General features: G+C 30.3%; 4 protein-coding genes across 11 annotated transcripts; 1 reads left to right on the top strand and 3 right to left on the bottom strand.

The window, feature by feature from the left end:
• Positions 1 to 8: 8 nt before the first annotated feature.
• On the bottom strand, positions 9 to 2312 carry LOC117609979 (uncharacterized). 2 transcript variants are annotated; one of them, XM_034336806.2, is made up of 5 exons: positions 2018 to 2312; positions 1861 to 1948; positions 1707 to 1787; positions 1554 to 1631; positions 11 to 1485 (listed from the first exon to the last, which is right to left on the bottom strand). In XM_034336806.2, the coding sequence occupies exons 1-5, from the start codon at positions 2039 to 2041 to the stop codon at positions 86 to 88; spliced, it is 1671 nt and encodes a 556-aa protein (XP_034192697.2). In that variant the 5' UTR covers positions 2042 to 2312; the 3' UTR covers positions 11 to 85. The 2 variants fall into 2 exon arrangements, with proteins under 2 accessions (XP_034192698.2, XP_034192697.2); XM_034336807.2 differs by lacking the exon at positions 2018 to 2312 and having other exon boundaries at positions 9 to 1485; positions 1554 to 1644.
• Positions 2313 to 2488: 176 nt separating this feature from the next.
• Positions 2489 to 13852, top strand: LOC117609970 (uncharacterized). 7 transcript variants are annotated; one of them, XR_013063205.1, is made up of 9 exons: positions 2489 to 2649; positions 3599 to 3963; positions 4035 to 4952; positions 5090 to 5212; positions 5403 to 5639; positions 5715 to 6042; positions 6118 to 7486; positions 10219 to 10755; positions 10834 to 13852. XR_013063205.1 is itself a non-coding variant. In XM_076691371.1 (9 exons), the coding sequence occupies exons 2-8, from the start codon at positions 3635 to 3637 to the stop codon at positions 7456 to 7458; spliced, it is 3195 nt and encodes a 1064-aa protein (XP_076547486.1). In that variant the 5' UTR covers positions 2489 to 2649; positions 3599 to 3634; the 3' UTR covers positions 7459 to 7486; positions 10219 to 13852. The 7 variants fall into 7 exon arrangements, 6 of the variants coding, with proteins under 6 accessions (XP_076547486.1, XP_034192665.2, XP_034192666.2 ...); XM_076691371.1 differs by having other exon boundaries at positions 4035 to 4478; positions 4560 to 4952; positions 10219 to 13852; XM_034336774.2 differs by having other exon boundaries at positions 10219 to 13852.
• LOC117609983 (solute carrier family 35 member G1) lies at positions 10782 to 11945 on the bottom strand. Its single transcript, XM_034336812.2, has 3 exons — positions 11634 to 11945; positions 11336 to 11551; positions 10782 to 11264 (listed from the first exon to the last, which is right to left on the bottom strand). Exons 1-3 carry the CDS (start codon positions 11943 to 11945, stop codon positions 10782 to 10784), a joined length of 1011 nt encoding a protein of 336 aa, XP_034192703.2.
• Positions 12181 to 13589, bottom strand: LOC117609984 (ester hydrolase C11orf54 homolog). Its single transcript, XM_034336813.2, has 6 exons — positions 13488 to 13589; positions 13314 to 13412; positions 13061 to 13239; positions 12727 to 12988; positions 12498 to 12664; positions 12181 to 12404 (listed from the first exon to the last, which is right to left on the bottom strand). The coding sequence occupies exons 1-6, from the start codon at positions 13564 to 13566 to the stop codon at positions 12231 to 12233; spliced, it is 960 nt and encodes a 319-aa protein (XP_034192704.1). The 5' UTR covers positions 13567 to 13589; the 3' UTR covers positions 12181 to 12230.
• Positions 13853 to 14093: the final 241 nt, after the last annotated feature.

Below are 14093 nucleotides of genomic sequence, written 5' to 3' on the forward strand. Positions count from 1 at the left end.
ATATTTATACATACAATATATAAAGTAAATAAGTATATTAACAATTCTTTTTAGTTTGTCATATAATAAAGAAAAATGTTCATAGTTAAGATTCTGGTGATTCAGAGTATAGATTACTAAGATCTGTCAGTAATTTATTAGATATATATGTAGCATTGAGAATAGAATTATCTATATTGTCTATTTGACACAAAGGTTTAAGCTTTTTACCATCTGGAGTTTCTAAAAACTTCATAGTTGATTTTAAAGCCATATATTCTCTGAATGACCGTTTTTGTTTATACCGTTTAACTATAGGAGTCTTTTGCAGAGAAATAGAATCCTTAGTGGGTTTTGTATATATAATGTTAAGTTGCTTTTCCAATTCTAAAAAACTTCCATCTCCATTAGACATTCTTTTTACATTAATAAGTTCATAATTTTTTTTATCACTTTCAACATTTTGATTTGTATTTAAAGACAGTACATTTGTTACATTAATCCGTGAAGTATGTGCAATAGGTGTCCTTACATTTTCTTCCAATTGTTGTTCAATTAAATTATAAGTATCGACTTGAACTTCTTTAGGTGATTTCTCTAGTTCAATATGATTTTTTTTTACATCAGCATTAGACAGTGTAATTTTCTCATCATTTCCAGATAATAATTTTGTAATACACATTAACATTGATTTCAATTTCAATACATTTTCTTCTGTTACACTTAATAAATTTTTTAAACCGCATTCTAGGCTCATAATCTTATCTCTATTTATACAAATCATATTATTTTCAGAATCTACCAATTTTGTATCTTGTAAGATACTATGTAAACCTTGTATACATTCACCTTCTTCTGATTTTGTAAACTGTTCTGTTATTAAATCAATCTCATTTGAAGTACATCTTTCTTGTGGTGGGTTATTTTGTACAAGTAACTGATTCTCATTATTCATTGTTATTTCTTGATTGGTTGGGCGTGGAGAAATTTTTACTTTTGGTACAATATGTGAAGTTTCAAGACACTGTAGATGACTTGTATCAGTAGACATCGAATTTAAGTGGCCAGAAGATTTTATAATTTTGTTTTCACTGAGTGGTTTAATACTGCCAAATCTCATAGTGGAATTGTTAATTTTATGAGATTCCTTGTTTAGCTGCAAAATATTGACTGTTTCCGTTTTTCTCTGTTCTTTTCTAATAATATTTTCTTTATTGATAAGTGGAATTTTGTTTGGTATTACAGGTATTTTTGAATATCTATTTACTTTATCAGTACATTTTTGTAAATGTTTTCCCTTTATTGTATTTGAAGGCAACAACAAACTTCTTTTTTTTATTATCGAATCAGAACACTTTTTACTGATTGACTCATCAAGTGTTAATTTATTTGGTTGAGTTTTATTTTCATGATTGTTCTGTGAAGACTTAACAGGAAATTCATTAAAATTAAGATTTCTACGTACACATTTCATAACATTTACAGTTCCATCACATGTACCTATTCCTAATAAGAAAATATTAATTCATTAGTATTGGTCATTTATTTTCTTAAACATATAATTTTGTACCAACCATTTTGTTTACTATCTTTTTTTGTACTCTTTACAGTTGAGGATGGACCTAATCTTTCTGGTTGTATTTTCTTACGGGCTGAAACATATACCTTTATAGATTTAATTATAATATGTATATGCAACATAAAGATAATTGTAAATTTATACTCACCACTATCTTTTTGAACATTCCTTATATTTTCAGCCTGTCTAAGCAATTTTCCAATTTTAATTGGTTGTGGTCTTTCATAATCTATAGAATAAAAATGTTTATTATTATTTAATACTGTTAGTTCATTCGAATGACAAAATCTGATTAAAATTACCTTTTTTAGGTGTATTCTTATGCATCACTTTCGGGCAGGTTGAACATTCTGTCATTCTTAATCGTGAATGCTTAACTTTAGCTTTCCCCTTTTAAAAATATGTAATAATCTAATAGAAATGTTTATTTTTTTTTTTACATATTTTACGTATACTCACCGTGGAACTGGATTTAACGAACATTTCTTTGTTTTGTTAATTAATACAGTCTATGTCTTAACAACTTAGAGTAATTTTTATGAATGCACATTGATGCACATATTACATTATCAATATAACATAAACTTGAGGTGTAAAAACACAAACGGAAAAATTCAAATTTCCTACAGTTTAACGGATTGCGATCATAAAATATAATATTAGATAGATTCGTAAACGACAATGTTTTATATTGAATGGCGCGTTTACATTGCGCAGACTCATTATATGCCAATGAGAAATAGTAATTTTGAATTTTGTTCATTGTGTATTTACTTTATCACTTAAAACGCATAAATAATAAACATAGGTAAAATATTAACTAACGATTTTGATAGATCAGTATGCATATACAAAGTATATTGTGCGAGTGGTTATCTACTATGGGCAAACGCTATACAAAACATGAAACCTTTTGCGCAGATTTCTTATCTATAGTGGCTATTCTCCGAAGTCACATAGGTCGGCCATTTTGTTAAATTTATTTCTAAACGTATCCCCTCCAAATTGAAAACAACCGAAGGTTGACGCTGTTCTCAATTCTGATAAAGTATTTTTGGTTAGGTTAATAGCTGTATAGAAGATATTTAACAGTAAGTAAACCATTTTGATTACGTTTGCTTCTATTAATATTGAATCGAGGTAGAAAATGTCTACGCGTGCATGGAGAAATGATGCTTTAGCGTAGTTCGTAATGTGTAATTGGATGGAAGGAGGCTTGGCGTAAAGAGAGGCTATGGCTACTGCTTTGATCATATGTAAAATACTATTAGCTGATCGGTCACCCTTTGTTTTTTCATTACCGATCTGTGTGGCATTTTTTTCAGTTGATCTGTGCGTGAAAAACAATTTTGTCTTTCGAAATGTTTGTTATAACCTCCAAAGTCATAACCTATATAATATAACCTTAGATGTCAACATTTTAAATATTTCTTATTCAAGAAATATAGCAGAAAGATCTCCCAAAAATTCCAAAAATGTAATAGACACATAAATTTATATCATTAAAATGTGTATTTTCTATCTTAGACTTGTATCAAATTTTTTTTTATTTTACATGTTATAGTAGCAGTATTAAGATATATTTTAATAAATAGATTCAATTTATAATTATAATTAAAGACATAATTTTTAAGACAAAGTTATTGCTTAATGCTTGGAACTAGTGAATAAATACAACTGTTTTTTGTTATAAAAATGTGATATACAAATATTTTAATTCACATTATTTTCTTGTTATATGTATAAATTAAATAAGTATACATTTTTAAAAGAATATTGTTATTAAATAAGAAACATGTGTTTGAACTTAATTTGATCAATATTGTTTAATTAGTTCTGTTGACATTTAGTTAATGTTGTATGGTAAGTTTATTACATTTATTTACTTATATATTAATAGCATATTTATAATCATATATGTATAAATGTACATACACATGTAAGAATACATTTACATTACATCATTGTAATGTTTATGTATATAGTTATGAATGTAATTGTTCAGATCAATTGAAATAAAGAATACTTTTTATATTTTAGTGATTTCAGTGATCATATAATTTTATATTTAATAAAATGGATGTTGCTGGAGATCTAACATTACAATGGGTGGAGGAGGTGGGAAATGTGATTCACGAAGAAGTGATATGTGGGCTGGAGGCACAGTTAGTTGGAGCAGAAGAAGAAGTAATCGGAGCATGCGAGGAAGTTGCAGTTGAGGAAACAGTAGAATCTGTTCCTAATGTTACTCCTACAACCGAGTCAGAGATATTAATGGTACCCCAGCCCAGCGACATGGAATCTATTTACATAGTGCCACAAGATCAAGGCCATGACTACCTAAATATACAGGTTACAGAGGAAGTTATTGCAGATAATTGGGACAGATCTGGTCCAGAAGATGGGTAGGTTGAAGTAACATATACTTTTCATTAAATTTAATAATTTTTTAATTAATTAATTGCATATTTTAAAGGGTTGAGATATCAGAATCAAAAGTATCTCATGAAAACTTGTTGGAATATGATGACATGGAAATACCATTACCAATTGATCAAGATTCTTACACAAATAGCAGACCTTATCCGTGTGACTTCTGTAGTAGGAGGTTCAGAAAAAAGGCAAATTTAATGAATCATATGGTAGCACATCAGACAGACCGCCCTCATGGTTGTAACTTATGTGGGGCACGTTATGCAAGGAAATGTGATCTTATGAACCATTTGAAGATTCATGCTTATGCACCATCTAGAGATGGTTTGGAGGATGATTTAAATGATGATGATTCATTGGTACCAGAAGAAGAGGAGTCTACTAAAGGTAGACGTAAAAAGGTACAGTCAAGTGTACCAAGAAAACGCAAAAATCATTCTGCTCTTTCAAAACGCAGCATTGAAGATAGTAAAATGGAAATGGGCAAGTATGTCAATAAATCTTACGATTACGTTGACGAGGATATGCGTCTTTTGGAAGAAATGACTAGTAGAAATTCTGCACGTAGTAGTAATTATGCATCAAGCTCAAGATGGAATGATCAGATGTCACCAGTGTCCACTGAACCTCAAGCACCACGATGGCCTATAACTGATCCAACAAAACCATATGTATGTCAGTATTGTGGTGTTGGTTTTGCAAGAGAAAAAGCACTTGCATCCCATGCGCGTATCCACGGTGGTGACAGCCCATTTGAATGTACCACATGTGGTGATATGTTTTGGGATGTTAACAGTTTAAGAGAACACGTCCGTGTCAAACATGGTGGTGCACCACAGTCTGACATAGAAGAATACGATAATGATGCAACATACACAGGCGACGAAAGATTTGGCGAATTTTATTGCAATAGTTGTGGTGTTCCGTTCCACCGTTTGGATTTACTTAAACGTCATCAAAAGTAAGATTATCTTATGACAGTGAATAAGATATTTTTATGTACGAAAATGATTAAAATTCCGTTTTGTTTCAATTTTCTGCCGATTTGCAGGAAAATTAATAAAAGTCTGATATTAATTTTAATGTTGGTTACATTAGGATTCATGTGAAACAAGAAGCCGATATGATGGAAGGTCCAAGTCAACATCATGTTTGCAATGTTTGTGGTGAATGGTTTGAAGAGGCTTTGGCATTGTTAGCACATGCCGAACTCCATGCTAGGTATTATTCACTAAAAATCTTCAACATAATATTAAAAAATATTTGGAGAGTAAAAGATATTAATATAGGTAACAATTTGATGGAAAACATCATTTTTGTCTGTGTATAGCCGTATAGAACTTAAAACATACATCGACAATTAAGATAAATATTAAAAGATTGTTAAAAATTAATTTTTCCTTTCGTTTAGATCACCCAGTCGTCGATGTTTATTATGCGGTGAAAGATGTCGTGACGACGCTGAAGTTGCTGAACACGTACGGCAAAATCATGCCGAAGATGCTCCACCAAATACATGTACACTTTGCGGGAAAACTTGTAAAGATAAGCGCAGTTTATTGAAGCACTCGTGGGTGCATAATGTCGATAAAACTTTCGGATGTACAAAGTGTGGTAAACGTTTTCATAGCAAAGCCAGATTACGGAGGTATATATTAAAATTTCATGTCATGTATCATTAATATCAATTTTCTACTTTTTTATGCGCGTTATCACATTTTAGACACATGGTATCGCATCGCAATAAGATGGTAGCCTGTGACGAGTGCGGAGAAGAATTTCCCGATGGTAGAGCTCTCGTTAGCCATCGTCATTCACACAATAAGGAGTTAGGCGGTCGTTCTTTTCCATGTCGAGAATGCGGGAAAACATTCGGAAGTCGTAGTTCGCAGCAGATTCATATCCGAATTCACACCGGAGAAAGACCGTACGGTTGTAGATTTTGTTGGAAGGCATTTGCCGATGGTGGAACATTAAGAAAGCACGAGCGCATTCATACAGGCGAAAAACCGTATGGATGCGCGATTTGTCCAAGAGCTTTTAATCAAAGAGTGAGACATTTGAATTTAAATGAAACTTCTTTCATTCGGACACAATAAATTTTAATGTAACCGTGATTGTTTCAGGTTGTTCTCAGAGAACACGTACGAGCTCATCATTCAGGTCCTGATCCAAAATGCGTGGGTAGTATTACACCGTACTTATGTAAAGTGTGCGGTGATGCATACGGGACATCAGAAGAAATAGTTGCTCACATTGTGCAGCATTGTGATGATAATACTGCGCTAAGACGCCAACCGCAAACTGGACCACGTAAATATAAGAGAAGACGTAAACTGAAACCTCATGAAACTAATACAGTGTTGCGTATGAGCGAACAATATGACATGATGGAAGCAGGCTCTGATTCAGATGATAATACGAAAAGAAAACTTGGAAGGAAAAATAAACAACATCGATCGAACATTGAAGAGGGTTATCAAAATGTCCTGAAAAGTTTTGAAAGCTCTTTACAGAACATCAATTCGATTGTTAGCAATTCTAAATTAAATCCAGGAAAATCCAAGCTCTCTAAGAAGAAGCTTAAAAAAGAAGAGAAAAAGAATGAAGCGCAAGCTTCGTGTCATCCTGGTAGACCAAAAATGATTCACACCCAAAAAACAAGAGTGCCTGTAGAGATCGGTAGTGATGGGGTTAAAAAGGGACAAAAAACTAAAACTATGGTAACAAGGACGCCTAAAATGATGCCACAGGAACATAAATTAGGAATCTTCCCAGGTGGTGAAAGAAATAGGCCGAGAACAAAGAATGTTAGTTATCATATCGAAGGGAAATTTCAACCATCAGCTGCAACATTCCCAAAACCAAAGGATGAAATTCCAAGAACTCCGACACCAACGCATCAGACGTTACCAATAACACACATAAAGTTGGAACCTAATTTACAGAAAACACCGAATAACAATCATAGAAATAATAATGGTAATATTCTTGCTATGAACAATGAAAAAATGGAATCACCAGTTAGAAAAAGATCAGGTGTATTAAAGAGAATTAAGAAACAAAAGGATGGAATTAAACAAGAACCAATGGATATTGACCAAGATGAAATGCAAAATAATAATAACACTGAAAATACAAGCTCTGAAAGATTAATGGAACATACAGTGGATGGAAGCAATTTACAAGTTGCATTTGAAGCAAGCGTTACAGCCGAGGAAGAAAATATACTTCCTGATGTTGGAGATGTACACGATACCGAGGATGTTGGACATGGAAATGTCAAACTTAGTGTAAAAGTTGAATCAACACCGCAGCGAATGTTGGCTGTTCATAGTGTTATAGCACCCGTGGATGATATTCCAGAAACTATAATACCAGATGCTGTTGAGTATACATGTGAAATGTGTTCTGCGGTATTTTCCAGCAGAGCAGAATTGTTGGTTCATGTTCCAATACACATTTGATTTAATTTGTTCAATGAAGTTAAAGAAGGTATGCGAATTTGTTCTATTCTAAGAATACTTGTTTAATTAAGTAACGTTTTAACATGATCAATGAAAGTTTATCTGTTTATTTGAATTGGCATTATCTTATTATGCCGAAATGCCCTCTACTCGTTGCTCTATGAAGTGCACTAGATTTTTGTGTTTAACATATATTTTAAAAGTTGATGCTGTTTTTAGTTTATTACGGCATTCGGAGGTATGTAGAAATTTTCAAATGTACTCGTTTTCAATTAATCCCATCATTATATCTTTTTTATATTATTCGTGTTTCTTTTAAATTAAACAAAAATACTATTTGGCTCAAAATTCATATTGAATCATGGTGTAATGAAAAATATTACAAATATTTTATACGTTTACAAATTTATGAAACTAATTGTTCTGGTCAAAGAATCGACCATTCTTTTGCCATCCACAATTTTCTAGTAAAAATGAATGAAAGAAAAAAAAGAAATGATGACACGTCGTGTACATAAAATGCTAAGGCATTCTAAATATTTATGTGAATGTGTTTTATAATATTACTCATTCATATAAATTAAATTTACTCTGTACATTTGCTTTTAGCTCCTAAGTGATTAGATATGTGACAACTGATGCATTGAATTACCATAGTAGATAATTTCTATCCAATATTACTATCTAACATCAGATTGTTTTTCATGGATTTTTTACTTACAATAACATTTAAAAGTCCGAATAAGCTAATTTGGAAGTAATATATTGACTATTTGAATTTCCATTTGAAAAGAAGAAGAAATTTTTAGAGGCGCATAAAACGTGTGTCAGTTCACCTCAAAATAAATAACTGATATCATAATAAAGTACATAAGTACTTTGCATACGTTGCAAAAAAACATTTGTACAAATTGATTTTTGTACCATGAAATATTTTGTGACTGGAGAAACACGAACTCATTGTTACTGTTTCAATAGTATTCATTATGTAATAAAAATATGCTTATTATTATGGTATACTTTGTTTATATTAACATATCTAAGTAGTTCTAATGAAATTATTCAATCATTTTATTACATTTCGCATTAAATACAATGAATTGTATGAAACGATATCTGTAGAATTTTATGAAAAAGCAAATATTAAAACTTAAATGTTATGGACTTTGAAATTCTTTTACTTTATATACTAATTTATATTAGGTATGATCAGATCTGATTTTTAATTTTGTACAGAGTTCAAATTTCATTATTTCTCTTATTCATTTCTATATTTATCTTACATTCTTTTTAACATGTTCATTAGTGTTATCTTGTTACTTATTGCTAATGGGTGCTATCATTACATCACAGTATTACATCAAGTAGTACCATTGCAAACAAAGAAGATAAAAAATGTAGTTTCATAATCGAAGATTTTATATTTGATTTTATATATTCAAAAATTTCTTAGACAAATAGCATTTGCATCCTTGGTTTGTACAAATAAAAATTGAAGTTTCAAATTGCTTCAAAGTAATTGGATATTTAACAAATAATTCATATAATTTGAAAAACAAAATTTAGGATTCTTGTAGTATTTTTCTTAACTTCCAAATTATATATGTATATATGTATGTATGTACCTATGTATTTCAAAAGAAAATTAATTATATTTCAATGGCATTATGTGTGGCAATCAATCAAAAACAGTGTGTACTCTATTTTTATAGTCAAGAGATATTTTGAATATAACGAAGATTCTGATACTATTTGTAACATTTTGCAAAACAATGTATATACATATATATACATTTTATTATTTAATGTTCTTATCTGTATTTTAGGAATGGTGTCGTAGTACCCATTACTCAATTGTTTCTATATTTTTATAGATAAACAAACTGATTTAAAACAAATTCAATAAGTAAGTTAACAATCAGTTTTCTTTCTTAAAGAAGAAATTTTTTGGAAGAAGTACTTTAAAAATATATTCGAGTTAGCAGTTAATAACAGCATCATATTTTGTATGTTATGTACATACTTAAGGAATAACTACTTCCTTTAGTGATATGCGTAATTATATTGGGATTAAAGTAGCAAAAAGGTAACTTAAAACGTTCTAAAACTATTTAGAGGAACACATTATGAATCAGACTTGTATAGTATCAAAACTGTGGTATAGAATACATAAGAACAGGAAAACTATTATAAGACCAATGTAAAGTAACAGTTTTTTCGGATAAAAAAAGAATACGTAAATATATATTTACATAAGAAATATTGAAAAGTCGATTCATCAAATATCTGTATGTTCTTGATTTCAATGTTACACAAAGTTACATTCCCGTTTAATGGTAGCATTAACATTATTTAAGAATAATTCAAAAGTTTCAAAAACTTATTCAAATAACGTGTGCATAGAGCAGCCAGTGCAGGTAGCAATAATTGTAAAAAGTGCAAAGTCCAAAAATTTCAAAAGCAAAATGTTTAAGAAAAGTTAAAAGTAGGAACATGTACACAATTATTTCATTTCTTTTATTTTCCTTTTTATTAAGAAAATTAATTGCATGTAAGTATCCGTGGCTTTCATTTTTTATATCTAAGTAAATTAAAATAATTAATATAGGATATAATACTATGTTGCATGAGAATGTTTCAAACAGTTTGAAAAGAATTCTTATATGTATTACTTCAGTTGTAAGCTAAAATTTAAGAACATGTATAGATTTATGAGCACTAAATTAGTACCTCCTTAATAGAATTGTTTGTATCTTTCAGGGATAAAGTAGATAAAAAAGGAAGCTGTACATATTATTATCTCGGATATGGTACGGTGGTTTATTGTTAACTGTAGACATATTTTTTTTAACAAATTGCCAATAATGATAAAAATACAATTATGTCCGCACAAAGTCACGGATAATACAAAGTACATATAATAATAACATATGTACAATTTGTAAATATGTATTTCACTTATATATTTTAAAATTTTGTGTCATTTTTATCGTATAATAAATTTGACAAAATTATAGATTATAATTATAGATACATACGATATTATATATTCGTTTTGTGAAAGTACACTATCAAGTACACGATTCGTTTGTTTTTGTTTAAAAATGGGAATTTATGCGAGGTACAAACTGCGGTAGAAAACTGTAAATGAATGATAGTTACGTATAATTTTGACTTTATATTGTATAAAGTCTTGAAACTTTATATTATAAAAATTATAAAATAGTGATATAATAACAATGTTTTCACCATTCATAAAAATATGTATCATAGTGTCTATGTTTATGCTAAAATCAGGTAAATTTAAGATATTGTATCTTTGACTAGGGAATAAAATCACAAATACCATAAATTTCTTTCTCAAATCCCATACAGATAACGGATGCTATGACTAGAAGTGCTCCAGCAATGCTGGTTGATGAAGGACGGTCTCCAAAAAAGTATACTTGTACTACATACGCCAAAATAATGTCTAAGGATCTAGTTACTGAGACTTTACCAGCACCTTCTATTTTTAACGCATTAGTTACTAAAATTTGACCTGATAATCCAGTGAATGCTACTAATAATATTTTGCTCCAAGTAATCCAATCAACTGGTAACTTTGGATTTTGTTCATGATGTTCTGACACAAGGAAGAAAAAGGTCACTGCTGTAACAAGTGACCACCAAGATAAATTGAAGATTATTGCTGAATAATGAATTTCTGAACACTTTCTCATAACAACTATGTTAAGTGCTGTGAAGAAAGTTGCTAGTATAGCACATACATATCCCATTACATTGTATGGCTCAGCTCTATGGATCTGGAAAAAAAGAAACTTATCTTATATAAAATCGTCAGTTCACGAAGATCACACGAAAAAGATTTTTTTACCTGGAATAAAAATGGTGGTCTAGATACAAAAATAACACCCGCAAAAAGCGAACACATAACTAACACACGTAATACTCCACAAGGTTCTTTTAAAAAAATAAAAGATAGTGCAATAACAATTACTGGAGAGCTGAATATGATTGTTGTGGCATCTCCTATTGGTAATTTGCGAAAACTATAATATAATAATGATAGAGTTGCACCACCCACTAGACCCTAAAAAACAATTAAATACTTTATTAAGATTAACATTTGATCTAAGCTAACAAGTGTTATTCACTTTTCTTAATTATCATACCTGTAAATGTAACAGCATTCTTTGCCCTTTGGGTCCGAAAAGACTTGTGGAAACTTTACATGCTACACACGCCATAACTAACATTTGCAGAACAGATCTGATAGCCAGCAATATCATAGGATGTACATTTTGAACTGCTTTGACTAATGCAGAACTAATTGTGAAAAATGTACCTGACAGAAACGCCAAAAATACTCCAAACCATTTGGTACCATCCTGATATGTTTGAGCATTATTAGCAAATTGTTCTGTATACTGGTATGATGGATGAATACTGTTGTAAGAAGTAGTAGATCCAATGCTGAACTTCATCGTTTGCCTACTTTAACGGTTACAATACACGATTATACTGAACGAGACATTTGTGGTATAGTAACATGTACCGCTAGTACATCTGCCGTCTGATAGAATTAACATACAGCTTTGCACGTCAAACAGCTTATTAGGGATTAATGCTGGTAGGAAGATTTGGAAAATGTAACAGTGATCGGATTGAGATCCATCTGTATTGAGAATCTAATGAATGATAGAATTTCTTGAAAACCCATCAGAAATCAATTTATTTATTTATTTATATATAATTGTATATAAAAGAAATCAGTCCTTTCCAAAGTGCAGCTTAGATGTTGGTTGATCTACACGGTAAAGTGTATTACCCAAATTAAAGTATCCTAAATATTCTATAGTTTCTGGAGTTGTATCAATATGATAATGACCTCCTTCTCCATGATGAGAAAAGCTATGGAAATGTTGAACACGAAGATCCAGATCCTAAAGTTGTAATGTACATATAATACACTATACAGTACAATGTAGGAATATTTAAGCTGAAAAAGACTCAGAATTTAACATAATTACACTTACACTTTCAGAACTAACAAATGTACCAACAGCTATCAGGGGTGTTGACATGTTGAAGAAGTTCAACCAATTATTAAGCTGTGCTTCAGTATTCAGTGGAGTTGCTGAAAAATCCGGCATAACGTGTTGTTTGATTTTTCCATCATTCATTAAGAATGTTCCTCCTAGCCCTATAATTATAAAAATTTAATTATCTTCTAATTAAATTTAGTAATTATAAGATGATACTCACCAACAAGATTATTTTGATAATGCTGTGCAATTGCTTTCTGCATACATGCAATAAAATCGTCATTGCCGGTGCGTTTTTTAGCATGTACTTTTAAGACTTTACCAGGCTTTCCTTCGGTAACAAACAAATTAGCTAATAAAGCACACCTTGTTTCTTCATTAGGTAAAGTTTGAAGCACACAGCTTCCATTTGTTTTATCGACAGATGCAATACGTGTTCCACTTGTCACATTGGATGATGAAATGACTGTATTCATCATGAGCTAAGAAAAATCATTTATATGGTAAGTATGTTTAAGTTAGATATATTATGTGTATAAAATTGATGAATATACCTCGCAATTGCAGTTTAAGTAAGGCCATGGACCTGCACCAGCACCAACAACAAAGGGATCTTTATTGTATTGCAAATGATTTAAAAGCTGTTTGATGTCATACACTTTATTTCTTTGTACTGTAGGAAGAAGAAATGATGGACCACCAATTTCTAATAGCGTAGGATTACCTCCCAATCCTGATTTTAATATACCATAATATATTAGTTTCACATGGTATAAAAAAATATTCTGTATCTGGAACTGTCTTTACCTGGTGCAGCAAGTGTAAAAGGTTCTTGGGTCAAATTTGGACAATCAACAATTTCAATTTGAAATTCAGCAAAATTTTTAGCCAAGCCTTGATTTAGAACTGTTACAAAATACAAAGGGTATTATATTATTCAATTTCTCTATAATCTTTTATTATATATTAATTAAAAATTACCATTTTTTATTTCATCAAGCGAAGGCACATGCAGCTGCCTTTTTGTTATGTTGAGTCCACTTGCATTCAAAGTAGCCATAATTGTTGCATATGTTAATATGGAGTTAACTAAAAATTTAATTTTAAAATATTAACATTGCTTTAGAACAAACAGAACAATATTTTAAAATTACAAGAATATAAAATGATAAAAAGCTTTATACTTGTGATGATATAAATCTTCCTTTAGATAGAAACTGCTGAGTGTATCACTAGAAAGCTGTAAATGGACTGATAGAAAGTTAATGTGTCATAATAATATTGCATAGTTTGCTTTATCTAATCATATACTTCAATATGACCTTGAATTATAAGAATGAAACAAATCAGTTCTATGTAGTTTTTACTATCATAATTTCAATATAAAATATCTTATAAACCATTTCATTTTTTAAATTTATGTACTTCAATTTAAATAATTAATAACAAATTCAACAGAGGTAAATTAAACCCTAGAATATTCTTTGAAATTTATTTAAAAATTCTGTAAATTGCAAAATATAAAAACGGCAAAAAATGAAAATACGCTTATACAAATAGATCATTAAAAACTAACTAAATTAATGT

Source organism: Osmia lignaria, chromosome 12 (assembly GCF_051020975.1).
Source record: "Osmia lignaria lignaria isolate PbOS001 chromosome 12, iyOsmLign1, whole genome shotgun sequence".
Classification (NCBI taxonomy): domain Eukaryota; kingdom Metazoa; phylum Arthropoda; class Insecta; order Hymenoptera; family Megachilidae; genus Osmia; species Osmia lignaria.